Source organism: Haemorhous mexicanus, chromosome 25 (genome assembly GCF_027477595.1).
Source record: "Haemorhous mexicanus isolate bHaeMex1 chromosome 25, bHaeMex1.pri, whole genome shotgun sequence".
Lineage (NCBI taxonomy): Eukaryota > Metazoa > Chordata > Aves > Passeriformes > Fringillidae > Haemorhous > Haemorhous mexicanus.
This window is the reverse complement of record NC_082365.1, coordinates 1,675,347-1,701,743: the sequence shown is the minus strand read 5'-3', so window position 1 is coordinate 1,701,743 and position 26,397 is coordinate 1,675,347. Positions and strand designations below refer to the sequence as shown.

Genomic DNA, 26,397 nt, shown 5'->3' with positions numbered 1-26,397 from the left:
GGACAGCCGGGGGCGGTGCGGACAGCGGCGGGCGGTGCGGGGCGGGCAGTGCGGGAAGGGGCCGGCCGGGGGCGGGCGGAGCGGAGCGGGCGGTGCGCGATGGGGTCCTGCCGCCCGCGGGCCTGACCCGCCGGCCCGGCATGGCGGGCATCATCAAGAAGCAGATCCTGAAGCACCTCTCCCGGTGAGGCGCCCGCTCCTCTTCCTCCTTCTACTCCTCATCCTGCTCATTCTCCTCATCCTCCTCCCGGGGGGCTGCGGGGGACGAGGGCCGGGCCTGGGGGTTTGGGGAGCTGCCGGGCCCGGGGGGCTGAGCGCCCGTTCGGGCTGTGGAGCCGCCGGGCTGGAGGGGTGTCCGAGGGTCAGGGGGTGTCCGAGGGCCGTGGGCACTGAGCTGTCCGGGGGCAGCGGGCCCAGCCTGCCCGGCCGCCCCTCCCTGGGTCGGAGCCCTCCGAGCCCGGCTTTGCCCCGGTGTCGGTGCCGGCCCTGGGCCGCGGGCGGCGGCAGTGGAAGTTCGGGAGGCGAGAGGGGAACACGAGCTCCAGGGCGGTGTTGGCATTGTATTCCGTCATTTTCCGTGAAGTTCATCCGAGGGGCGTTGGGAAAAGCCGGTGCTCCCGGCGTGAGGCTCTGCCGGGAAATGCAGCTGCGGCCGCGGCTGCTCGGGGCGGGCCCTGGGCTCATAGCGGTGCCTCAGTTTCCCTTCACGGAGAGAAAAGAGCTGCCTGTGTTATCTCATGGCTCCGGGCACGACCTCGCTCTGCATCGCTGCGGGATCAGGGCAGCGTGGACAGAAAGGTGCCGTGCCTGTGAGGGTGCAGGTGAGGCCACAGCACTGCACAGCGCTTGTCCTCTGCTCTCGGGGCCGGTTCTTTCCATCCCTGCTGCTGGACACGCTCAGGTGCACAGTGAGGGGTCTGAAGTGACCTGTGTGGGGTCAGTGCTGGTGTGATCCATGAATCCCAGCCCTCTGAGTTGGATCCTGGGGGTGTCTGGAGCCCCAGACCATCCCCACATTACTCTGAGTGGGCAGTGCAGTGTCTTGGAGTCACCAATTTTCCATGCTCCAGCTCTCTCGGCACTGTCCCAAAGGAGGAGTGATGGAGCTGCTCTGGCTGCTGGTTTAAATGGATTTCTGACACCCCAAGTTTCCGAGCTTTCTGTCTCATTCACCTCACACAGGTGTGTTGTGGTCAGTACGGATTCAGCCTCCTGGTACAGAGGCATTAAAGTATTTTATAGCACGGAGAGGTTGGTGAGAGCAGTTCTTGATAGAAGGTAAAACAGAACTGGGTGTTATCCTGGGTGCCGTTCTCATGGACAACTCTCTTTCTTTACATAAATACAGTTTTGCTGGTGCTAATGCTTAATTTTGTATTTCAGTCTCTCCTTACCACTGCTACAGCATATTCTTACCCAAAGAGTCCCTTTTTCCCTCTGATTGGGCCAGTTCTTAGTGTTCACCTGTGTGTCCTTTGGGCAGTTCCAAGGAAAATAAGTAATCCCAAAACATTCAGCATCTCTGCTTGTTTTCCTGCTAGCTGGACTTTGTTGTTTGGCTGATTGATCTGGTTCTGCCCCTTATTTGAACGAGGACTGTGGATCTTTGCAGAAATGCAATTTGAACCCAATTTAATGGCGTATAAAAAAGATTAATTCTTTTTGTTTCAGTTGTGTTTCCTCCAAATACCTCATCTTCACCCTCCCTTTGGGTTTTTTTTCAGCCACGCTCTTTTGCCTGGAAGAATTTTGCTACTGAATCATTAATCTGCCTTTATATTCTGCTCACATTTGCATATGAAACAATTCCTTGTTCTTTTTGTTGTGTCTCCACTCGGAGTCCTTTTTGCACGGGGGTGTGTTTTTGTCCCTCTTCCATGTGGAAATTTGCAGGAAAGCGGTCAGGAGAGGCAGCTGGGTCAGGGAAATGTGAATGAGGTGTTTCACCTGACTGTTCCTGTGATCCCACATCACGTCAGTGGCCGTGGTGCTCACAGCAGGGATCGGTACAGCCGGGCTTTGCCCAGTTGTGAAGGTATTTGAGAAGGCTCAGCCTTGTGTTGTGCTTCAGCAGCTTAAATTCCTAGAGCAGGAGAACCTAAAAACTTGCGGAGCTTTCGCCATCTGTGCCTTTCACTCCTTTGTCCTATATTTAGCTTGGAAAAGCAAACAGATTAGGTGGTTTCAGTTCTTGCTGCTTCCAGGCAGGCACAGGGCTGCAGTGCTGGGGAGTGTTTAGAACCCAGCATCAGGGGCTCCCCCAGAGCTGCCCGGGCATCAGCTGCTGGCTCTGAGCCATGGTTGTGCTCCCCAGCCTCTAATTATCCATGGAAGCACCTCTAATGCTTTAAAATAAAATCAGTGAGCTGCCTTCACCTCTTCCTGGCCTTATTTGAAAGGAGCTGCTTCTCGTTGTCTTTTTTTTGTTCCAAGCAGTGTTGGCGTATCCGCAGCAGATCCATGTTCTCTGGGTGTGACAAAGGCCCTGTTTATCCACAAGCCAAACTGCCTCAACTTCATGTGCCACTTTGGGATTTGAGTTCTCAGCACTGCAGTGGGAATCCTTGCCAAAATGGCTTTTATTTAATTTCCTTGGAGAGGTTTATCCCCTGCTGCCTATAACAGCTGCTTTGTGACGTTTTCTTTTGGGACACGTGTTGAAGCTTGTGAGCTTGTGGAGTAACAGGCACACCAGACACGGCTTCCAGAGGAAATGCAACGTGCAGTCCTGCTGGGAAGAAATAAAAGCTGGTGTCAGCAGAGGAGCAGCTGGACTGGGGTTTGGGGGCAGATCTGAACACAGGGGAGACCATGAATGTGTCTTATTGTGACAGGGACCCCAGAGAACTGCAGCTGAGGAATAACTTTGGGAACCTCTGGGAGTGGGGTGAAAAGGGAGCAGAGGAGAAATGAGAGAGGAGTTAAGAGAAGAGGTTGCTGAGAGGAACCAGAGAGGTTACAGTTACCAGAGAGGAAAACCTGTGTGGAAAACAAGACCTGTTTGCAGAGGAGAGTGCTGAGCATGTGTCACCGGTGCAGGCAGATGTGTAACAGATTTGTTCTGTGCCATTCAGGAATCATTGGAATGGGCTCTGTGGCTTGCACCAGGCAAGTCAGGCCATGTCACCAGCTCTGCCTTTGCCCAGCACAGGGCTGTGGGGAATTCCCTGAGTCTAAAGAATGCTTTCCCCACTCAGCTTAGATTTCTTGCCCAAATGCTGCAGTCTGGGTGCTGCCATAAGAGAACAGACCTTGCATTCCTGCTCTGTTTGTCTCTCCCTTGCCCTGAAGTGTTTTGCAGCATCGCTGCGTGCTGGAGCACTGCGCTGCAGCTGTGCCCTTGCTGCAGTCACAGCATGGCACACGCAGCTCGTGGGGGCTGTGGGACACCCTCAGAGTCAGGAACAGCTACGACCAATAAGAGAGATTTGCTTACTACCAACCCTCCAGGCTTCTCCCAGTTTCCTGACCTTGATTATAAATTACCTGGAAGCAATTTAGCGAGCTGTGGTGGGTAAGGAGGAAAGCAAGGAAATTGCATCTGGGAATGGCCTGAGGAAGTTACAGAATCTCAAGTGATTTAGGCAGCAAAACCTCTGACCAGCTTTGAAATTTTAGCTTTAGCTGCTTGAATATCCTCCTTTGGTGATCGGGGAATTTCTGTGCTGATCTCTAAGATGATCATTTCCCTAAAATAGCTGTTGCAGCAATGGGAAGTACATGAAACCACAGAGCTGCCAGCTGTTAAAGGCTGATAGAAACTGTTACTTTTCCATCTGCACAGCGTCCTGCTCCTGTGGTTCAGCATGTGCTCTTTGTCCAGGTGATGGTTCCTTTGGTGCCCCAGTGCCCAGGGTGGATCCAGAGCATGAAGCAGTTTGTGGCAGGACTTTATGAGGCTGTTTATGAGGAAGGAGCTCTGCCAAGTTCCAGCAGCTGCTGCTGGTGCAGCACCAAACCTCTGGTGATAAGCTTGTCTCTAAGTTCTTACAGGCTGTGCCCAGCAAAACATGTAAGGCTGGATGTAAACCCTTTACTCAGTGTTTGAATTTGGAAATATCTTGTTCTCCCAGTACATTTTAATGGCTTCTTTTACTGTTAAAAATTTTACTATAGCGGAATTATTGATGGCAAGGCAGAACCCCAAGCTATTATGGGTAAAGTAACACAGATCTGCCTCTTCTTTGTTCAAGACAGGGTGGGAAAAAGGAGTGGGCACAGACAGGACATGGCATTTTCCCTTCACAGAGTCTGAAGTCTTCCCTTGCAAAGTCACGCTGGCTGTGCTGCACTTTGCTGGGAGAACCAAGCAATCAGTTTTATGGAGCTGCTGGGTGCAAAGTGTTTCCAGCCACTTCTCCTTGGCTCCAGACACGTGTGTGCCGTTTCTGGAATGCTAAATAGACTCTTGTTGCAGCAGGGGTAAATTACACTTGAGTAGCTCAGGAGGAAAATGTGGCCAGAGCTCCTTCACTGCAGCTCTGGGCTTGCAGAGCCCTGCACTGACCCTGTGGAACCTCTCCAGAGTCCTTCAGCCTCACTGATGGAAAGGGGCTCTTCTTTCTTATTTCTCCTGGACTCCCTGAGCCCTTGCCTCCCCTGCAGCTGCTCAGTTGAGTCAGAATTAGGTAAAAACCTGTTTGTTTCTGCACACTGGAGACTAAAATGATTGCAGGATGAAGAAGTGGAGCTTTGGACTCGTGCTTGTATTTATTTGGTTTCTTTCTAGTTTCCTTTCATCTGTTATTTGCTTGAGGATTAGGTTTGGGAAATTCCCTGGCAAGTGCTGAGGGTTTGCATTCTGGATTTGTTGAGAGCACGAGGCAGCTGGCATTTAAACTTTACTGGGTGTCCAGGCAAGGAGCTGGAAATAGCAAGGGAAGGTGGAGTTCAGCCCCTGGCAGAGACCGAGCCTCTTCTCCTCTTAGCTGAGTTCCTGGTTTGCTTTCCAGGGCTCCCAATACCCAGTAAGGTGCTGGTGGGTGTGAAGCAAGGTGTCTCAGCCTTCAGAATGCTCTAGAGAAACATTTGTTGATGCAAGAAAGTGTCCTTGGTGCCAAGGGAGGCTGCAGCCTTGGGGAGGAGTGAGCTGGAATTGTGCTCTGTCTCATGGTTCTGTCTGATCTCCTTGGAAATGCTGATTTTTTCTCCCTGTGAGTTTAACTGAAGCCTTCCCTTAGCCTCGTTGTGTTGCAGGAGGTATCACAGAGCCAAGACAACTGATGACTTATCAGGATGTTTTGTGTTTGGCTTCGGGTGGCTGAGAGAGGCCCAGCCTTTCATTCAGTGCAGCTGAAGCCTGGAAAAACAGAAAGCTGATAATGGAAAGCCACCAGCAGTGGCACGTGTGTCCAGGGACACCAGATGTGCCTAAATCCACCCTGATAAGGAGCGTGGGATGGGCTGGCACCTCCTCACGTGGAAACTGTTTGCCCTGTAACCCAAGCAGGGTGAATTTCTCAGGCCCGTTGTCCATTTGGGAAGGAGCTCCTGCCTCCCAGGATATCTGGGGTACACAGAACTGTGCACAGGTGATGAGATGATTATAAATGTGCTGCTTTCTGTCTTCTTAACAATTGGGCAGTTTGGTGTTGATGGGATTCCCTTAAACTCTAAATGGCTTTGTGCTAAGAGGGTGTGATACCAACTCCATCTCATGCTGCAGTAATTAGTCTGCTAATTCAGCGAGTTTCTCTTCCTCCTGTGCAAGTCTGCAGAGCTGCTCTGTGCCTCCTCTCAGACAGAGTGGTCCCTGCTAACACCAAAAATTCGAGGAGGTAAAATGGCTTTTCTTCCTGAAAAAGCTTTTAGTTCTTCCTGTGCGTCTTTGAGGCAGCTATTTTTTCCCTTTTCACAGAAGTTTTGATCACTTGCCCAGTTTTATTTCCTCCAAAATTATTTTTAAGTTCATCCCCAGTCATGTGTGCTGCACTTAAAGCTTCTGCTGCTGCCTTCCTTGAGAGCAGCCCTGATTTGGAAAGTCACTGAACTTCCCTTTTAGCAGTTGTGAACCTTTTGTTCTAGTAAACATGCTACATGGCTTCTGAGATAAGAGGCTTTAATTTGAGGTGAAATATCACATCACAGAGATTTTTGGATTGTGGAAGATATTCCCAAGGAAGATGGAAATCCCACTAAATGCCCTGTCCAAAACCAGACCTGGCAACACTTGAAAAGATTTTTGGGAAGGAGCAAATCTGTGTTGGTTAGAATACAGTTGTTGTTTTTATTTTTTCTGTGTGCAATTCCTGTCATAATTGATTAAATTACATATTTATATTCCAAATCAAAGCAGAAAATTCTCATCTCTTCCCTTGCTGTCACCCTTGTGGAGGCAAAAAACCCCAGTGGTTCCTGGGCTGCTTTCCCACTGTGCTGATCAGTTCCTCCTTTCTGCCTTACCTGTGTTTGGAGGGACTTTCCAGCTGCTCCCTGCAGCTGTGGCTGGTGTCACAAGCCATGCACTTCATCCTGCCAAGAGATTTTGCTTGTCATTAAGCAAAATCAAGGTCACTGATGTACAGCTAATTAGTTCTCCCATAAAATAGCCATAGTGACAAAGGTATTAATAGAAAAGCTGGTGTGGAGCTGGGGGTGGTGGCTGTGTACAACAGCCAGTGATGGCTGCAGGACTGCAGGGAGGAGGCTGAGGCAGAAACTGAGTATTTGAGAAGAAGGTTCCTGATCCATGTGGCAGCAGGGTAATGAGACAGGGATCTGAGGAGGAGTTTTATGATTTCAGATGTCTTCTGACATTATCTGTCCATGCATTTGCTCAGTTGGAGACAGTGTGGCGAGACAGCTACAAATGTGAACATAAATTTATTTATGATTCTGGCCTGGCTTTGGGCCAGCGGTCAGATTTACCCAAATTCCTTTTGCAATCAGTGAGTTTGTGGCCTCTGGATGTGCAGGCTGAGGAACTGGGCAGTTGTTTTCAGTAGTGACATCATGTTTTGATATATAGTCAGGCTGATGATTGAGCAAATAGATTTTCAGGGTTGACTTTTGTCAGAGTAATCCCAGCAGGCTCAAAAGGAGTGCTGCCCTGTGAGTTTACTGGCTCAGCTCTGCTTGACTTCTGATGGAGCTACAAAAAAAAAAAAAAACAAAAAAAACAAATAACCTTTGGTGTCAGTTTTCCCAATAGCCACCATTTTCATTCAGTTTTCCCTAAGCCAGCAACCCTTGCTGCCAAGGCTGTTGCTGTGGGTGAGTGTGAATGGAGAGATCCTGCCAGCAAACATCTGACACGTTCAGCTCTCTCTGCTTTTCCTCCCTTGGCACTGACCAAAGCAGCTCCTCTCAGCAGCAGCAGAGACTGGCACCTGTGAGCTCTGTGTTCTCAGGAACTCTCACCTGGGGCCTCCTGTGTGACACGTGGGTGGGGAAGTGGCTCAAGTGGGGAGGTTATTCCAGTGGAAGGTCTGGGATTCCTGTACAGGGCAGCAGCTGAAAGCAGGGGTTGGCAATGGGCAGCATACCCTGAGAAGTTTGAGCCCTGGTTTAAAAGAAAGAATCTGTTTCCATTTGAGGTTTGTTTTTTCCCCAGATCCCCCAGCTTCTGTTGTCCCATCAGGGGTGGGGTCTGTAAGCTCTGCTTTGGAGGTGGAATGACACATTTTGGTGCATGGAATGCCTCATGAAAGGATTCTTTAATGGAGCCTGGTAGCACTGGAGGTGGGTTTGGTACCTGCCCAGCAGGATCTCTGCAGCCTTTCCCTGGAGATGGTGATAAAGAGTTGCTTGGTTTGGCTGGATCAAGTTTCATACCTCACTCTAGACTGTGTCCTGTTTCACAGCTTTGGTTCTTCCAGAGTGTGCTGGTAGTTTTGATACACCTACACACTAAAGCAAAGTGATGCCCTGGTTCAGACGTGTGCTTGTGTTGCCTGTAATCAAAAGAAAAAAAACCCCTTGTGTTAGAATAGTAAAGTAAAAAGCAGACCTTTATTTGGAAGCTTCCAGGTGTCCTGGTGGTGATGAATTGAATTTCTACAATTTTATAATGTTAATTAATTAGGAAATCTAACAGGTACATCCTATAGGAGATTCAGTTGGCCCAATAACCTACCCCTGGGCCAGCCCCTTGGAGTTGGTCCAAGGGGTTCTCTGCCCCTCTTCTTATTATTCCTTAGTGTAGTTCCCCTCCTTGGAATAAGACCAAACAATATTTCAGGAATGTGTTTAGAAGGTCAGCATATTGTTCTAAAATCTAGGGGAAAAGGGTAGGAAAACTACTGGAGCTACAGCCATGCTTTAGCAATCTACAAATGTATAAAAAGTATATAAAAAGCTTAAGCATCATTCTCCCCCTTTAGAGACTTGGCAATATAGAATTATAGGCAACACTTGTACTTTTCCTCTGCATTACCAGCTGAAAGCAGCTTCCCCTCTGAGCACTCTTATCCTGGGATGAGGCTCCAGCCCAGGGATGATCCTTCACTGCAGGTGTGAGAAAGCTCAGCCAGTGGGAGCTGATCACTGCCCACACCAGCTTTTGAGCTTAAGTGCTGGGTATTACCTACCTGTCCATGTTGTGTTTGGTTTATTCTTAGCATCCAATCCCAGGCAGACACGGTGACATCAGCTTTCAGCAGGGCTGCTTCTCTGACACAACACAAGGGTGCTCCTGGATTGCCTCTGCAGGTGTTTGCTCTCGTTTTCAGCCATGTCTGGGTTTGTGGGTGCTCACAGCAGGACTCCAGGCCCAAATCATCTGGATTCTCAGTGCTCCCTGCCAGTGGAGCAGCTGTTGGAACACACTCTGCAATTTTCAGTTTCTTGGTGCTGATGTTGAGAAGCCAGGTTAACCTCAGCCACCTCCCTGTGCACGTTCAAACAAGAAGCCTTTGGTTAGAGGGAGTGATGAGGGAATGTGCAGCCTGGCAGGTGGTGCAGACTTGGTGTGAGCTGTCAGCATGTCCCTGTGGCTCAGGGCAGGGAGGGGACAGCAGGGCACAGAGCTGGCTGCAGGGGAAGAGCAGCAGTGGGCAAACTCACAGCTGTGTGCTGCCCTCCTCTTCCAGCACTGCTCCATCAACAGCACAGGGTTGACACCAACATCTCAACACATCTGTCAGACTTTCTCTTCCAACAAAATGTTTGGAAAGGCCCTTTTGCCCCTGGAAGCCCTGGGCTGATGGCTCAGCTGCTGCTCCAGTGCCTCAGCCAGGTTTGTGCTGAGCTTGTGCAGCAGCTGCATGCTGGCAGTGTGGCTCTGGTTCCTCCTCTCCTCCTGGAGCTGTGGCTGTTGCAGAAGCCCCTGGTGCCTCACCCAGAGCAGTGCCCACACTGTGGGTGCAGGGGCAGAGTGTGCCTGGGAGCCTGCTCCTGCTTAGGCTGACAATAGGGGCTTTCTTTCCCTCCTGCCTCCTGGACCACTGTACAGAATGAGAATTAGCATTGGCATGGAGGAATGTGTGAAATAAGCCCTGGATTCAGTGGTGGGAAAGTTGTCTGGCAGCAACTCCTCAAGTTTGAATCTGGTGACGTTGGAATGCAGCCCCCTGCTCCCATGGAGGCAGCTCCTGCACTGGAGAGAGGTTTGATGGAGGCAGGAGGGGTTCTGCTGCCACAGAGGGGTTCTCTGGCGTGGAGAAGTGTTGCTGACCCTTGTACAGCCTCTGTGATCTGCTGCCCTCTGAACTGGCTCCTCTGGTTCCTTAGGGGCCTCTCTGATTTTGATGAAGTCAGAGCCTTTCACACCAGGATCCTCTGCTCTCAGCAGTCCTGCTGCAAGTGTTTCATGCATGACACTGAAACCTCGGGCACATGAGGGATGTGAAGGGCTGCACATGGGGGAGGTGAACACTGGCAGCCCTGGGGAGGAGGAATTTCAAGCAGAGAAAACAGAGAGGGAGCTGGGGTGGTCTCTGGGAGGGGAGGTGCTGTTTGGCCCTGCTGACCAGAGAGCAGGCTGGGCTGCAGTGGTGGTGTTAAAAAGAGACAGCCACAAAAGTCATTCATTAATGGTCTTTTGCTTTCCTGGGTGAAAAGAATCTAGAGAATTACACTTTCCACCGCTGACACAGCAATTCTGGGGGGGGTAAAACTGCTGAGCTGTTGGAGTTTGGCTTTGGTTTTCTTTGGTTTTGTCCTAGGGCACTTTTTTGCTGGTTTCCAGGATCCAGAGCTTTAGAAGGAAATGTTCAGTTTCTCAAACCTGAATTTAGTTTAAAACAAAAAAAAAGTCCTTCAAATGTCAAAGTGTAGAAATGTTTTTTCTGGAGCAACCAACTTGCCTTGGGTTTAAAAATGTCAGAAAGGGTTTAACAAAACAGCAAACCAACTCTGGTATTAAAATAGCTCTGAAATGCTCCTGCAGTCTCAGCAGCTTTGCTGGGGGCTGTTTGTGAGTTTTCTCTTTCTTCCCTTGTAGGTTTACCAAGAATCTCTCTCCAGACAAAATCAACCTGAGCACACTGAAAGGTCAGGGGCAGCTGACCAACCTGGAGCTGGATGAGGAGGTGCTGCAGAATGTTCTGGAGCTGCCCACCTGGCTCGCCATCACCCGGGTCTACTGCAACAAGGCTTCCATCAGGGTGAGCAGAGGCAACTTTGAATAGATGAAGTTATCCATTTACAGGCAGAATCACTGAGGTTGTGCATGGACTTGCACTTTGCACACTGAACTCATACAAATTCTCCCTCCTTGTGCTTTTTTGAGGAAAAAAAAGTGATTTTTTTAGTTGTTATAAGCTGTCACGTTGTTTGATTGCACGTGGTACTAACCACTGTTGCATTACATGAACTCAGAAGTTTTAAGGACATCAAAGAGACTTTCTATAAAAGAAATATGATTCTACTCTGCCAAGTGACAGTAAAAATGAGCTTGTCTTACTCATCTGATGTGCTCTGTTTTTAGAGTCAGATCTGCTCAGTTTAGTAACAAACATTTGTTCTCCCTCCTACAAGAACTGCAGAGTGAAAGTTGCTGTATGAAAATAAAATGGAGCTTTTTGGTTTGTGCACAGTCTTCAGAAGAGTTGTGTGACTTCCAGTAACAGCAGCAGTTAGTTGTAAACTCTGAAAGGCCAGGAATGTTCCCCACAGCAGAATTTGACCTGCAGAATATCTATTACTCCTGATGATATATGAGATCCAAAAGCTCAGCTGGGTTTGTAGATCTGGTGTCTGGAATGTCTTTTCCCTTGTCTGTGTCTCTGTTTGACCTGGATACAGTGAGACATTGCAGATATTTCTCAGAGAAATGGGGCTCGAAGTTTGGGCTGAGAAGGTTTCCTGCATTTTCTGGAACTTTCCAATGCAAAGATCACTCTGATAACCTCAACTTTATTGTTTCAGATCCAGTGGACAAAGCTGAAAACACACCCAATCTGCCTGGTAATGTTGCCTCTCTTGTCTTCTTTCCTTCCTTTCTCCCTTCTTCTTTTCTTCCTTTTCTTCCTCACTCTTTTTAATCTCTTCTACTTGAGAAAAATTCTAGAGAGGGAAACCATCAAGTGTTCAAATTTTCTTTGGACCTGAATCCTCCAGGCCCTTAGCACATAGGGCCACAAGTACCCTCCTGTGAGTCCCTCATTTCAGTGCAGGATGGAGCTCTCAGAGAAGTCCAGGGCAACCTTGTGCCTGTTTTTTGTTGGTTGTTTTCCCACTCCCGGGGTTTCAAGTTACCCACTGACACTGATGGTGTGAGAGCTTTAACACATGAGACTCTTGGAGCATTGAGACTCCAGAGTTGGTTGTCCCTGCCCTGGAGTCTCACCCCAGGGCTGGTGGGCTGGGCTTGAGGCTGGCTGTGGTGTTCATGGCTCCCACGTTGTGTCTCTGCAGTACCTGGACAAGGTGGAGGTGGAGATGAGGACGTGTGAGGAGCCTCGGCCGCCCAATGGACAGTCCCCCATCGCTCTTGCTGCTGGACAGAGGTCAGACCCTGAGCCCTGCAGCTTCTCCCTGCCCTCCTGCTGGGGTGTGGGGGCTGCTGTTCTCCTTGATTCACCACTGGCCTTCCTACTCTCAGGTTTAAGTGCCTTTGGTGCTGCTTATAAGCCTCTCTGTGTGAGCCTTACCTCTGCCAGGCCTCTCACTGTGACATGGGGGGATCTTCTCTTTGCAGTGAATATGGCTTTGCTGAGAAGGTCGTGGAGGGGATGTTTATTGTTGTCAATTCCATCACCATCAAGATTCACTCCAAGGCCTTTCATGCTTCTTTTGAGCTGTGGCAGCTCCAGGGCTACAGTGTCAACCCCAACTGGCAGCAGAGTGACCTGCGCCTCACTCGCATCACGGACCCGCAGAGGGGAGAGGTGAGCCCTTGGCTTTGTACTGGCAGCACAGAAGAAAAGTGTGATGAATGACTTTTCCTTGTTTCATTTCATGTCTTCTGAATGTTTTGGGAGTTTTTTGAATCCTTGACGTTGTGAAAATCTCAGCATTTTCCTGGTTTTCTCCTCCTGGGCAGGTTCTGACGTTCAAGGAGCTCACCTGGCAGACCCTGCGGATAGAGGCAGATGCCACGGAAAATGGTGATCAGGATCCTATCACCACTCCTCTGAGACTCATCACCAACCAGGGGAGGATCCAGATCTCTCTCAAGAGAAGGGTGAGAGTTTTCTCCATGCTTTGCAGGATGTGGTCTCACTGCCTGGTGCAGAGATGATGCATATTTCCTCCCACAGTCCTCGACAGCCCTTCTCTCCCTTCAGAAATGTTGAGCCCAAACTGATGTATCTCTCCATGTTTTCTGTCAGAGACAGCTGTGTTCTTACCAAATGTCAAAGCAGTTTCTTTCCCAGGGGAGGATCTCGTGGATGGAGTGAGTTTTTTCAATCTGTTTGAACATCCTAAGGAGAGCTGTCATCTCCTTACTGGGAGCTGAAAGCCTGGCAGCCTGATTTTTAGCTGTCAGTGGAAATGTGATGATTTAAAAAAAATGAATTAAGCAGTGAGCAATTTGTCTCTTAAAGAGGAGGTGGCTTTGACTGCTATCCATCTGAAAGGAGTGCTGTGGATATGCACCAGATACCATCTCTCAGAGGAGTTTCACAGCAGCCTCCCTTGTTTCTGCCTCTGTCTTTTAGGAAGACTCTATCTGTGGAGTCAATTTTTGAAGTCCCTAACTCCTTCCTTGCTGTTTCAGACCAAAGATTGCAACGTGGTGGCCTCCAAGCTGATGTTTCTGCTGGATGACCTGCTCTGGGTGCTGACAGACTCTCAGCTGAAAGCAATGATGAAATATGCTGAGTCTCTGAGTGAAGCCATGGAGAAATCTGCTCAGCAGAGGAAAAGCTTGGCACCAGAGTCTGTACAGGTGAGTGAGTTTGGATGCTGGTCTGCCAGGGAAAAGGGCAGTTTCTGTTTGTGTGGCATCTGGCCCATATTCACAGCATTTTCTTTGATGGGAACTCGGGTCTGGTCAGTGTCACGTGGACTGTGGGCTGCTGTGGGGTAATGAGGTGACCAGATTAGTGGGATTCATTGCCAATAAAATACATTTTCCAAGTCAGGGATGAGGGAAGAGGAATATTTCTGCTGGAGTTGGAAGCTCCAGGGAAGCAGGGATGCACACATAGTGCAGTGAGGTTGCACAGGAGGGATGGGGAATACGAGGCCCTTTTTGCCCAGGAATCTTAAAACATCTTCCAAGAGAAGTGCAAGCTGCTGGCAGAGCCACAGACGAAGGTGAGAGCACAGGAGAGGATCCAGATCCTGGGAACCCCAATTCAGTCCTATAAACTGATGCCTTAGAGGCTGGAAGATTTGCATGAGTTGATTAATTGCATTATAACCTCTGTGTTTTCCCTCTGTCCGAGTCCTCACTGAGCTTGTCCCTCTGCCACAGGTCACCCCCCCTGCTCCCAGTGCCCAGCAGTCCTGGGCTCAGCCCTTTGGAGCCAGCCCCAATGCCAGCAGCATTGGGCAGTACTTTGACAAGCACGACATGAAGGAATCCTCCTACCACCTGCTCATCTCCCGCCTGGACCTGCACATCTGTGATGACAGCCACGCCCGGGAGACAGGTCAGGAGGGAGGAAAACACAGCAGAGGGAAAAACAACAGCCAAGGCAGTGATGTTCTGGCTGGAAGAGGGTTGGGAAGCACTGGGGTTTTGCAGTTTGGGATTTGAGTTTCCAGGCCTGGTTCTTACCATATAAACCATTGATTCAGGTGTCCTTCTCCTGGCCTGGGACAAGATTTTGGTGCAGATTGCTAAAGATGGTACCCTAGTCCTGGCTGTGGTGTCAGTTAATCAGTGGGGACAATCAGAGCAATGTGGTTCTGAATTCTCCTGGATCAGGGCTCAGATTGCAGAGCTGACCATGGTTTCCTCTGTTCTGTTCCTCACAGGTGCTCAGAAGCATGGGATGCTGGGAGGTGCCATCCAGCTGACCTTCAGGAGGATGGCTTTTGATTATTATCCTTTCCACAGGGCAGGTAGGGAGCCTGTGGCCTCACAGCCTGAGGAGGGGGATAAAAAAGGTTTTTAAAGAACTGTTCTATGATTGCAGGCTGGACTAGAAGAAAGAAACTGCATTTTTAAAGCTGGGATGTTTGCTTTTCTGCAGGAGATGCCTGCAAACATTGGGTGAGGTACAGTGAAGCAATGGAGACTCGGGGACAATGGGCAAAGAAGTTGGTCAGTGAATTTCAAAGCAAGATGGAGAAGCTTTATGAAGAAACAGACCCTGTGTTTGCCAGGACTCCACTTTCCCCTTTCAAAAGGAAACCAGGTAAAGGTATTTGATAAAACCAGTGAAGCAGGAAGTGGTACCAATTTTACTCCATCCAGCAAAATCTTTATTTGCCTGTCCCCAGCTGAGCAGGCTGATTTGTTGGTGCAGAAATGCATAGCACTCTAAAAATAATAAATATAATGGCAGAGGAAGGTGGCTGGGAGAGCAGCAAAGGTGGACAGGCTGCAGTGGATTATTGTTGAGTTTCTCTGTAAGATACAAGGATGAAATTACATACTTAAGACCTGTCTTAGGAGTGTGTTCTCTTGCCACAGGACAGACTCACCTTTCACAGTGTTCTTCCTTCAAAAGTCCTCAGTGTTTCTCCTGCCCAGCTGTGTTGATCCGTTTCTAATTCCGGGGCTGTTAGTTCTGCTCAGTAAGCACAGAGGTGTTGGTACTGATAGTGCAAAGAAGGTGACTAAAACCCTGTCTGTCCCCACAGAACCTCCCCAGAGTCCCCAGAGGAGCCCCCCAGAGAAGGGCCGGGCTCCCCCCATGAGTCTCCCACGGCTGCGGCACCCGTCCTGGCACCGGCTGCGCTCCAGCTGCGTGGTGGTGAGGGTGGATGACCTGGATGTGCACCAGGTAGGGACCTCAGCACTGCCTGCACGTGGCAATGGCACTTCTAGAAAGGAAATTCTATGATTCAATATGTAATTCAAGATATGATTGAAAGGATCATGCCAATCCTACGACATCCGAAACGCTGCCCGCAGAACCTAAATGCTGTTATGATGTCTGTAAAACTTTAAACCCAAGAGTGAGCTGCTGATAGTTTTCATGTTCAGAGGGAACTGCTTAACCACGGGTTTCTGCCCTCTCTTCCTATCTAAGCTTACACCACGCATCAGGCAGGCCCAGTGTAAAACATTTCATGCCTTTGAGAAGTCAGTGAGATGTGGATTTTTGACCAAGAACGAGTAAATCTGACCTCAAGCTTTCTGCCCTGGATCAGGCCCTGCATCCATGTGCCCTGTGTCCATCCAAGAGCTGGTTTTGCTCTTTGCAGCACCAGATACTATGATGGACTTGCCAAGGTGCTGCTGATCTTGCAGGCAGCTGTCACAGATTTCTGTTCTGTTTGCTCATGTCACCTAATTCTGCTTGTCACAGCTCTTACTAGCAGTGACAGGAGACACAAAGAGCTAAATTCCCTCAAAGGAGAGGAGTTGGCAGTATCAGCAGGTAGAAGAAAATTATGTTTTTGCTTGAAAGCAGTGTATGTTTGATGTGTAAATGAGGCAGATTGAATACAGGCAACTGAGGGGTCACTGGGGCACTTGGGTTTGCCAAGTCTGAGTTCTGCATCACTGCATTTCCTTCTGTTTTCAGGTCTCTACAGCGGGGCAGCAAAGTAAGAAGCCCTCCACCTTGCTTTCCTGTAGTAGAAAAATCTTCAAACTCCCTGACCAGGTCTCTGCAATCCATATTGAATTCACAGAATATTACTTCCCAGACAACCCGGACTTTCCAGGTAATACATCAAGGTTAGCACCTTCTTTCACAAGTTTCTCAAAGAGTCATCAATGGTCTACATGTGTTTACCCTGTTAGATATTCTCTGTCCATTGCTGTTTGGTTTCCTGATGTTTGCCATCCTAATTTTTTTGTTGTTTGTTTTTGCCTGTGGGTGGAGTTTGTGCACAGTGTGGAATGGAGTTTGTGCACGATGTGAAAGCAGAACTGTGCTTGCAGGAAGGAATTGCAGCAGCTGCTGTTTGCCCAGTTCCTGGGGTTCAGCCTTACTGAGAGCCCTGGAGCAGGGCCATGGGGTGCTCTGGGTGCTGTCCCAGTGGGTCACCTCATTCCTCTGGGTGCACCACAGCTGCTCCCCTTCTGAGATGTGTCTCCCAGGGGTGGTGAAGCCCCTCCATTGGTGCTGTCAGTGCAGGTTCTGCTCTGAGCTGCAGAGCACCCGAGGGGCCTTTCCTGCTATCATTAATCTGTTTCCTTCTAGTTCCATGCCCAAACCTGTACATGCAGCTGAATGGCCTGATGCTCACCCTGGACACACCAAGTGTGCTCTGGATAAACCTCTTCTGCCTGGATCTGTGTCGCAGCCTGGAGCAGTTCAAAGCCATCTACAAGCTGGAGGACTCAGGCAAGCGAGATGAGCACGTGGATGTCCGGCTGGATGGCTTCAGGCTGAAGGTACCATTCTTTTCCTTTCTTTCCCAGCCTTCAGTGTTCTCTCTGTGAAAGAAACATGAGACCAGGACATAGCTGGAGTCCATAACAAGGAGGCAAACCTGCTGCCTTCCTCTGACTTTGCTCTATCTGCCACTTGTGTTGGTTTTGTTTGGTCAGTAAAGCTGGTGCTGGAGCTCTCATCCAGAATCAACCTCTGCTATTCCTTTCTCACCTTTCTTCCCCCTGCAGCTCAGCATCCCCGTGGATAAGAAAATCACGGACCACCGGGACCGGCCTCGGGCCCTGTGTGTCTGCATGTCAGAGGTGACAGCCACCAACACCCGCCACGCTCCCTCCTGCAGCTGCCAGGACCTGCAGAGCCTCTTCCGGAAATTCGCAGGCTCCGAGTTCTTCCACTCCAGCTACACCACGTTCCCCCGGGAGCAGGACAGCTTCAGCCTCCTGCACACCCTGTTCCTGCGCCACGCCTACCACGTGGATGGCAGGCCACACAAGCACCCAGGCTTTCCCCAGCTGCCTCACAAAACCTCTGCCTCTGAGGATCTGTGGTCTGTGAATTTCAGTGAGCTCTCCCTGGGATTTGAGGGGGCTGAAAGCTCCAAGGGCAGAGCCCTTAGCTTTATTGACCCCTTTCCCCTTTCCATATGGGCCTGCCTGCCCAAGAGGTGGGGGCAAGCTCAGATAGCTAAACGACAGGAGCTGGCCACCTCTGAGGTGAAAATCAAGCCTTCTGCCAGCTTTAGCAACCACTCCAAGAATGAAAAGCTCTCCAGAGAACATGGTGTTTGTCAAAGATCAAAGACTGACCAGGATCTGAGGAATATCTATAAGGCTCCAGACACAATGGATGTCTTGGGAGAATCTGACTGTGAAGTTGATGGTGGAGTAGACAGTGAAGAGCTGGAAGCCTCTGCTGATATCCACATGCTCATGTCTTCCTCTGTCCATGTCAAAGTTCGGCTCAACCACTACCAGTACTTGGTGCTGCTCAGGATGAAGGAAGTTCTGCAAGCACTACAGGAGCAGCTGGCCCAAGATACCCAGGAAATGACTGGATCTCCTTTAGATCCCATGTCTGCTTGTGTGGGAGTTATGTTCCCCAGTGCTGAGGTGGCCCTGCTCATGACCCCTGCCCCAGGGTCTGTCGTGGAACCCAGGTCCCTGGACTCGGACACAACCAGCCTGATCGAGTCCGAGCTCTCACCCTCAGACAGCAAGGAGGGGCTGGCAGCTGAAGAGAAGGAGAAATCAGAGAGCAGTTCGGAGAAGGGCTTAGGCAGCACCTCAGAGCTCCCAGAGGACAGTGGGATCCAGGACACTGGTGCCAGTGTCCCACTGGAGAGGCTCCCGAGGTCCGCAAGTGACGGAGCCCTGAGCGCAGCTCCCCGCGGTAAGGGCGCAGAGGAGAAAGGCTTGATAGAGGAAGCACATGAAGCTGTGGAAGCCCTGGTTGCAGAAAGACCAGCAGAAACCAGCAGCCACCCTCAGAGCCCCCCTGCTCTCCCTTCCAGCCCAGCCTCGGACACGCAGCCCTCGGGCAGAGGAGGCGTCACCCTCAATGGCCAGGCCGAGCTCGTCCCGCTGCGGAGCATCGAGGTGGAGCTCTCCAGTGCACTGCACATCACCAAGGATGCCACAAAGGAAGCCCTGCACGCCACCATGGACCTCACCAAGGAGGCCATGTCCCTCACCAAGGACGCCCTGAGCCTGAGCAGGGACAAGATGACCTCCACCATGCAGAGGATGCTGTCCCTGCCCCCGGCCAGGTGAGCAGGCCAGGCTCCTGAACTGCAGGAGGGGAGACAGAGCTACTCCCTTTCTGTCCATTGTATCTGGATTGGAGATGGGTTGTGTTCATCTCTTGGAGCTGTTCTGAGGGTACTGAAGTCTGACTTGCAAGTGGTCAGAGACCAGCCCAAGGCTCAGATAATCTGCAGGCCCAGCATTTATCGCTGGTTTTTGTTGGGTTTTTCTGTAGGGATTCTGTGCCCAAAGCAGAGGAGGGAGCGGTGACCCCGGGCGGGGCGGGCAGCGGCCGGATGCGTTTCTTCTCCATGAAGAGGACTTCATCCCAGCATTCCTTTGACACCACATCCGTGGATGGGAGTGGCCCCGAGGACGGGCTGTCCGTGGACAGTGATGGCAGTGATGGCTTCGTGATGCTCACAGACTCTGGTAAAGCCCTTGGCTTTTCTGTCCCCACCCTCATCCCACAGGGTGATGCTTTGTGCCACAGGCAACTCATCCTGTGTTCCTATGGAATCACTTTTGCTGCTCCTTGTTTTTGAAGGTCTTAAGGAGTTGCTTCACAGTGGCTCTCTCTGCTTTTGTAGGTGCCTTTTCTTTGAGATGAGGAGGGTAAATCAGTGTGGGGTGACCCTGCATGTCCCAGTGGTGTCCTGAGGGCTGCAGGGGCTGGGACGTGCTGGTGGTGGGTGGTACAGAGCATTTAGGAAAGTTGGATACTGGGTACTCTGAATATCTTTCCCTTCAACCCTGTGTTGGTTAAGCTCATCTGAGAAGCTGGAGAGAGATGGATCTCCAGAGGATGATACCTGCAGAGAGACCAGAGATTCAGGCAGATGCTGATGTCAGGAGTTCCAGAAAAAGAAATGGAATTGAGTTGTTGTTACTTCCATTTCAGAACCCAGCCTGGACCCCCTTTCTTCAGGGCAGCTTCCCCAGGCCCACAATGACACGGGCAGCAGAAGCAGCCTGGTGGCAGAGGACGAGGGTGGAGTGTCCCCTGAGGTGAACAGCTCCACGTCCCAGAGTGAAGACCCCAGTCTGCAGCTGGTCAGTGCCTGGCACTGGGATTCTGTCCCTGAGGGGCTCTGGAGGTGTTTGCTGTAACCAATGAGCTCTTGGTGGCTGTTTCAGGTGTCTGTCCTTGTGCTGAAGATGAATGATGTGAACTGTGCAATAGAGGTACAAGGAGATGATTTGTCTGTGGCTTTACAAGTGATGAAGGTGGTTCCAGAGCAGCTGAACAATGTTGGCATGTGGCAGTTCCTGCGTGGCTACGTGGGTAAGATGCTGCTCTGGGACTCAGCTGCACTGTTAGAACTGGCTTTTACACCAGCCTCCCTCAGGGAATATTCCATTAACTGGGGCCTCAGTGATTGAGGTGGTTAGGGTTGAACACAACTCATGTGTGAGGGTTCAGATCTGGCATTTGAAAAATGTTTCTCAAGTGCCTACACAGTCAGGCTCTGTGGTGCCTAGTAATCATTGATTGGGAGTTTTTAAATTGCTGAGGATGCATGAAATGAATTAAAAGAGTGAATAAAGCTGTCTAGGGAAACTATGAAGTTATTCCTGATCTGAGAAGAATGCTTTAGGGTCTACAGTACTTCCCCTAAATTTGAATTAAAAAATAAAACAAGCCAAACCTTAAAACAATCAACTATCCCCCTAACACCCCAAAAAATGTAACCCAAACAAAACCAAAAGCAGCTCCAATCCCAAACCTGAAGTGGAAGTGTGAGCAGTTCCCAGGCTGTTGATCCTGCCTTTCCCAGTCCTGCCAGTGGCCACAGTGGAGCCAAGAGATGAGGAAAGGCTGGGCAGCTCTGGAGAGTGAACCAGGGCAGTGGGTCGGCTGTGGAGGCAGAGTTGGGGCACTCTGGAGGCAGCTGGGACAGTTCTGGGGGGCAGAGTTGGGGCAGCTCTGTAGAGTGAGTGGGGTGCTGGGCCAGTTTTAAAGAGTGGTGAGAGAGGGATGTGCCTGGGACCTGAAATGGTCCAGCTCCAGTGCCAGTTCAGTGATGTGGGCTCTTAGTCCTTCAAAATCGGGGTTTCTCTCACATGAAGGGTGATGTCAGACCAAGGTCACTGTGCTGCTTTTGGGCTGAGATGGGCTTTGCACGATGCCCTTTCTGACTGATATCTGATCACTGGCCCTGTTGTGCAGCGAGATCTCTCTGCCCCAGCTCTAGGAGACCCAGGAGTGGAGAAGGCTGCGAGCCCTGAGCCCAGGCAGCCCCAGGCCGAGGTGTCCCTGCGCCTGCAGTCGGGGCCGCGCGCGGCCGCTCACTCGCCGCTGGCCGAGCACAATGGCTTCCTGCAGCTGCTGCTGCACAGCCTGGCCACTGAGCTCTGCACGTCCTGCCTCGCCAGCCTGGGACCCTTCCTGGAGGATGAAATCATCCCAGAGGTCATCCCCATGGAGATAGAGGTGCTGGATGCCAAAATCACGTTGAAGGTGAGAGACTCCCCCGCCCCGGGCAGAGCTCGCTTGCAGGATGGCACTTGGGAAGGGATGCTGTGGGAATGCTGGGGGCTTCTGGAGAGCTTCTCTTCTCCTGAGACTGTTTGGTTTTGCTTCTAAAAGCAAAACCAAACCTCGGGATGAATAAGGAACATAAGGGAAGTGTGTACCTGTGCACTCTGTACATAAAGCCAGGCCTTTCCCTAGGTTGGACTCACCCAGTGCTGCTGGTCAGGAACGCTGCTCCTGAGGAGGCTGCAGGCAAGGAAAGTCCTTTCAAGAGCTGTCACAGCTCCTCATCCCTTCTCTGCTTCATGTTCCTCTAGGATGACAGCCCCCCAGTGTACCCCACCTCCCCTGGCCCTGTCCCCATCACCTTGGCAATGGATCACGTCGTGGTGAGGCGCAGGGATGATGGTGTCTTCTATCTCACAGGTGAGTTACCTCTGGTTTTATTGTCCCTCTGCACCCCCAGGCTGTGCTGGAGGAGACTGGGATGTGCTGGTTGCTGCTGGGAAGGATGGGCTCTGAGGTGGGAGCAGTCCCTGTGTGTTTTTTCCTGCTGTGGGAGCAGTCCCTACCTCTGTTCTCTGCTGTGAGAATTCGTGTCTGGTGTTCCCTTAAGCACATACAGACAGGATCCATTATTACCTTTTAGTTTCTCCATTTTAAAAGGGGAAAGAGAATTTTATTTCCCTGTGTAACAAGAGAAAAAAAAAAGGAGGAAATAAATTAATTAAAGTTATTTTTTTGTTCTGAGAGCCCTGTTGTGTGAATGTCCACACTTGAGTGGGTTCTGTTGCTTTCCAGCTTCCCAGGGGAAGGACTCAGTGAAACAGGAAAAACCTGTGTCAGTCCCTGAGGATCAGAAGGCCCCATCAGAGTCTGTCTCACCAGCCCCAGCAGCAGGAGCACGTGGGCTGCAGGTGAGTCACTGCTGCCTGGACAACAGAGAGCTGGAAATTCTCTTTTGCCTTTGTGTGTTTGCAGTCCTGGCCAGGTGTGGTGAGCTGCAGGAAGGGAGTGCCCCAAGGAGCAGCCTGTGCCTCCTCCCATGATTGTTTTGAGGAATGAGGGCACCTTGCCCAGCATGAACTCACTTGTCCTCTTTCAGAATCTGGTTGGGGACTGTTTTCTGATTGGCTCCATCTTCCCCACTGTGTCCAGTTCCTTGTTGGAAAAACAAGAATCAAGAGGTTCCCAAAAAGAGAAGTTCTGTCAGTGTGGTTGTGTCTCACTGTCTAATTGATCCCAAAAGCTCCTGCTCTGGTTTTCCTTGGAGCAGCTCACTGTGTACCTTGAAGACTCCTGCCTTGTTCTCTGCTTGTCTCTTGCAGCTCAAGCAAGTGCCAGAGTTGCAGAGGGAGCTCCAGACCATGAAACTGGCCCTGGCAGAAGCCAACATGGACAAGGCTCGCCTGCTGCAGGAGATCAGGAAGTACAACCCCCTGTTCCAGCTCTGACACTGCCAAGGACAGGGCACCAGCACCAGCAGGGCAGGTTTGGTCATTCTGCTGCCAAACGGGTCCAAGTCCAGGACTGAAACCAGCTGTGACTGCAGAGACTGGGCAGAGGGAGGGAGAGAGGGAGGGGCCTGGCTGAGAGAAATGGGAGGAGTGGGGAGGAGTTTGCTCTGCTCTGGCCTGGGAATGCTGCACTGAGCCAGGGCATGATCAGCCCACCAACACCAGGTCAGATGTGGGGGGGACACCCCATGTCTCCTCATCTGTGGGTGGCTTTCAGCCTCCAGCTTTTGTGGTGACATCTGGAGATGGTCCATGCTGGGGTTTCTGCTTCTTTTACCCTTCCTTGTTGTGTTCTTGCCCAGCTCTGCTCACCAGGGCCCACAGCAGGAGCAAGGTGGTCACTTCAGCACCTGGGAGAGGGGTGGCAGAAAGGTCAGGGCTCTGCTGGGAGAGCAGGGCTGCTGTCACTGCAAACAGGGATGGGATTCCCACTGTGGAGTGAGGGCACACAGCTCACTATTCCCACAAGAACAGGGTCAGGATAGCACAGAAATTCCTTCAGATTCCCTTTCCCACCAGTAATTCCTTGTGTAGAGATGGATGCAGTGTATGAGACTTTATCCAGGTCATTCCCACTTAATCCCACAGTGTTTGGCTTTATTGGTGCAGGAATTAATTCCTTACAAGGCACTGTTTAAACTTTTACAATCAAAGAAGGGGGTGAGGGAGGTTGGTTCAGTCTCAAGTGATGACCTGGGTGTTTTTGGGATGCACCTTGTCCTCAGAGCTTTGTGTGCCCGAGTTCCCCAGTGGGGAGGAGGAGCTGAGGAAGGAGCTGTGGGGTTTTCAGCACTGGGTGGAATCTTTCAGCAGGGCTGAGGGGCTGCCTGGGATGGGACCCCAGAACCACCTGCCAGCCCTGATCCCAAAAGGAAATCACTGGAACACACCCATGTGGAGCAGCTCCCTGTGAGCACTGCTGGGAACTGCCCACGAGCAGATGCTGGATTTTGTTTCACCAAACCTTTGTGCTGCTCCCTCTCCCTGTGGGGAGCAGGAGCTCTGAGAACTGCTTGCCTGAGGTGGAAAGCCACGGTATTCCTGCTTTTTTCTTCATTAATTGCTTGAAAATGGGAGGTTTCTCTCTTCTGCTTTTTCAAATTTTCATGACATTTTGTGTGAGTATAGGAAGGGTATGCCAAGGGTTTGCCCAGCCTGCAGGGTCCCACAGCTCCTCCCACGTGTGCAGGCTGAGCACAGCTGGGACCAGGTTGTTTACAGCAAATTCCTTGCTCCAGCTACTTCAGTCAGTGGGTTTTGTTGAAGAATTCAAGCATTTCCTTTGCTTTGAAGACCCAGTAAAAAGAACCCAAAACCCACACATGTGGGAGGACAAAACCTCCTGGGTCCCCACAGATTGTAAATATCAAAGTTTACTTTGTGGAGCCTCTTATTTAAGGATTCTTCCTCTGTTCCAGTGAGAGCCCAGGGAGTCCTGCCTGGCACAGGTGCCATGGGAGAGCACCTGTGCCAGCACCTCTCACAGGCTCAGGAGCAGCTCCCAGGGCCCCTGGAAAGGGAGGGGGGAGAAATGTGCAAGTCTGAACTTGAATTGAAATTTGAATTTTAGGCAGTATTGCAACTTTGCTGCAGTTTGTTTCCACTGATGCATTTATTGGTTCTATGAACCAGGAGCAGAATTAAACTCATTAACCTCCTTCCAGGCTTGGGTCTCTTTTCCTGCTTTTCCCCCTCCATCCCAACACTGCTGGTTTTTGGGCAGCTCCTGGATTTGGAAGCAGAGCTGAACCCTGACTTCACATGTACCAGCTCCCAGCACAGCCCTGCCCCAGGCTGGGAGCAGCTCTGGGAGCACCTTGGGTCACACAAAGAGCAGATCCCAGTCATGTTATGAACAGAAGAATAAGTTTAATGTACAAAAAAAAAAAGCCACACATCCTGGCCCAGATGGCACATCTGGACAGAGATGGCACATCTGGGTTAGCAGGAACTGCTCTGCAGCCCCTGGATGTTTCTCTTCCTGCTGTGCTGAGACCCCAAAGTCCAGGCTGAGGGTGCATCCAGCTCTGCCCAGGGTGGGCAGGGACAGCAGGAACATCCTTGAGGCCCCACAGGCCACCCCAGAGGGGCCTTGTGGAAGAGTCCACGTGGGAAGGTCCTAAAGGAAGCTCATCTCAGCCTCTCTCAGTGGAAAATGATCTTTTTGTACTTGGAGTTGGGGATCTGCCCACGTGCCTTGAGCCTCCTGACGGCCTCCCTCATGTGCTTGGGCTGCAGGGGGGGCAGCTCCCCCCACTTCTCACACACATCCAGAGCTGGACAGACAAACAGAGCTCGTGGCAGGGGCAAGCTGAGCTCTGCCCATCCCCTGCTGCTGCTTCAGTGCAGTTTGAAAGGAACAGGTAACGTTTGTGTTTGGGGTTTGCAGCTCAGAGCCAGGAATGGACCTGCTCCTCCTCCCTGCCAGGAGTCCCAGGGCAGCAAGCAGGACAAAAAGCTTCTGAAGCACTCAGGCCCTGTGGAGATGCTGGATCCAGGGAATGGATGAGCTCAGAGCTTCTGCTCTGGAGCCCTGGGGGCTGCCTGGGCTGTGATCCCCCCACAGCTGAGCAGAACTGGCTCAGCTCCCTGTCCCACACTGATCCCAGCTCATCCCACAAGGGAAGAGGGGGGCAGGTTTAGAGGCTCAGGGAGCCCCTCTGTCCCTGCAGCACCAACGAGATCCTCATCCTGCAGCTGCTCTGGGGCTGAGGCAAGGAGCTGCCAGCCCAGCTTCTCTGCCTGAGCAGCACCAGCAGCACTGGGGGGATCAGAGGGGCTGTGGCAGCTTCAGCAGGCCCTGCTCTGAGCCAGAGCTGCTGCTGGAAGGGAGAACCATGGAAAACCTGCTCCAAGCAGGGAACTCACCCCGGGCTCTTCCCTTGTCACTCACCTTCCTCCACCACCTCCCCAACAAACACCTTGGAGATGCCCGACATGGCAATGACGACGTTCTGGGACACCGAGGTGCCGGTGATGGACTGGATGAGCTGCGACAGGGACAGGGACAGGCGGGGACAGTCAGAGCCCCGCCCGCAGGGATCTCCCAGCCCCTCGGGGGAGCTGCAGCGCCAGCTCCTGCTGCGGGGATTTGAGCTGGATCCCCTCGGCATCGGCTGAGCGCCGGAGGGCCCCGGGCCCGCCCCGCTCAGGCTCCCGCCGCTCTCGTACCCGTTTGATGGCGGCCTTGGGGAAGGCAGAGCGGCGATACATCTCGTAGCGGTTCAGCTGCTCCTCGGAGAAGGAGGACACCAGGATCCTGCGGGGCACACGGCCATCGTTCCCAGCCGCTCCCGCGGTACCGGCCAGGGCTGGCAGGAGCGGGGTGGGAGGGGAATCTGGAGGGGGCTGCGGCACCGGGGCCACGATCCCCGAACCCGCAGGCACTCACTGCATCTTCTGAATTTCGTCCTCGTCCACCTTCTGCTTCTTCTCCTTCCGCTCCTTCAGCTCCAGCTTCACTTTCCTGGCCGCACATGCCTGCAGCCCCGGCTCCTCCGCGTCCGCCGCCTCCCCGTCCGCGCTCCTCACCTGGGCGAGAGGGCAGCGCTCGCTCTGCGGCCCCGCGGCACGGCCCGGCCCCGCTCCTGCTCCCGCCTCACCTCCCCGACCGCCACCTCCGCCTTGAGCTCGCTGCCACCGCCAGCCTCCCCCACCTCGCCTTCTCCCGCTCCCTCTGCGGCCGCCGCTTCCCCCGCGGCCACCGCCCCATCGCCGCCGGCGGGCGAGGAGGATCCCGCGGGCGGCGGCTCCGGCGCGGCGGCGGCACCGAGCGCGTCCCGGGCCGGGTCCGCCATGGCCGCGCCCGCGGC

The 26,397-nt window shown here is 51.9% G+C and overlaps 2 protein-coding genes across 5 annotated transcripts; one reads left to right on the top strand and one right to left on the bottom strand.

Moving 5' to 3' along the window:
• Positions 1 to 59: 59 nt before the first annotated feature.
• BLTP3A (bridge-like lipid transfer protein family member 3A) lies at positions 60 to 24,243 on the top strand. Its single transcript, XM_059867675.1, has 21 exons — positions 60 to 184; positions 10,382 to 10,544; positions 11,308 to 11,346; positions 11,797 to 11,888; positions 12,080 to 12,269; positions 12,425 to 12,565; positions 13,103 to 13,273; positions 13,805 to 13,982; positions 14,311 to 14,397; positions 14,529 to 14,693; positions 15,142 to 15,284; positions 16,032 to 16,173; positions 16,656 to 16,849; positions 17,078 to 18,615; positions 18,828 to 19,024; positions 19,494 to 19,645; positions 19,730 to 19,877; positions 20,782 to 21,053; positions 21,386 to 21,494; positions 21,870 to 21,985; positions 22,397 to 24,243. The coding sequence occupies exons 1-21, from the start codon at positions 141 to 143 to the stop codon at positions 22,520 to 22,522; spliced, it is 4,407 nt and encodes a 1,468-aa protein (XP_059723658.1). The 5' UTR covers positions 60 to 140; the 3' UTR covers positions 22,523 to 24,243.
• Positions 23,000 to 26,397, bottom strand: TAF11 (TATA-box binding protein associated factor 11). 4 transcript variants are annotated; one of them, XM_059867684.1, is made up of 5 exons: positions 26,188 to 26,397; positions 25,977 to 26,116; positions 25,757 to 25,844; positions 25,479 to 25,575; positions 23,000 to 24,704 (listed from the first exon to the last, which is right to left on the bottom strand). In XM_059867684.1, the coding sequence occupies exons 1-5, from the start codon at positions 26,380 to 26,382 to the stop codon at positions 24,430 to 24,432; spliced, it is 795 nt and encodes a 264-aa protein (XP_059723667.1). In that variant the 5' UTR covers positions 26,383 to 26,397; the 3' UTR covers positions 23,000 to 24,429. The 4 variants fall into 4 exon arrangements, with proteins under 4 accessions (XP_059723667.1, XP_059723668.1, XP_059723669.1 ...); XM_059867685.1 differs by having other exon boundaries at positions 26,242 to 26,397; XM_059867686.1 differs by having other exon boundaries at positions 24,561 to 24,861.

Excerpts from the sequence above, each read along its gene's own strand:
- TAF11 (XM_059867684.1), bottom strand. The coding sequence starts at position 26,382 with ATGGCGGACCCGGCCCGGGACGCGCTCGGTGCCGCCGCCGCGCCGGAG. Across the intron at positions 26,117-26,187 it reads CGGAGGTGGCGGTCGGGGAG|GTGAGGAGCGCGGACGGGGA; the intron begins GTGAGGCGGGAG and ends CCTCTCGCCCAG. Across the intron at positions 24,705-25,478 it reads TGGGGAGGTGGTGGAGGAAG|GACCTTCCCACGTGGACTCT; the intron begins GTGAGTGACAAG and ends AGCTTCCTTTAG.
- BLTP3A (XM_059867675.1), top strand. The coding sequence starts at position 141 with ATGGCGGGCATCATCAAGAAGCAGATCCTGAAGCACCTCTCCCG. Across the intron at positions 14,694-15,141 it reads CCCTTTCAAAAGGAAACCAG|AACCTCCCCAGAGTCCCCAG; the intron begins GTAAAGGTATTT and ends CTGTCCCCACAG. Across the intron at positions 18,616-18,827 it reads CTGTCCCTGCCCCCGGCCAG|GGATTCTGTGCCCAAAGCAG; the intron begins GTGAGCAGGCCA and ends GTTTTTCTGTAG.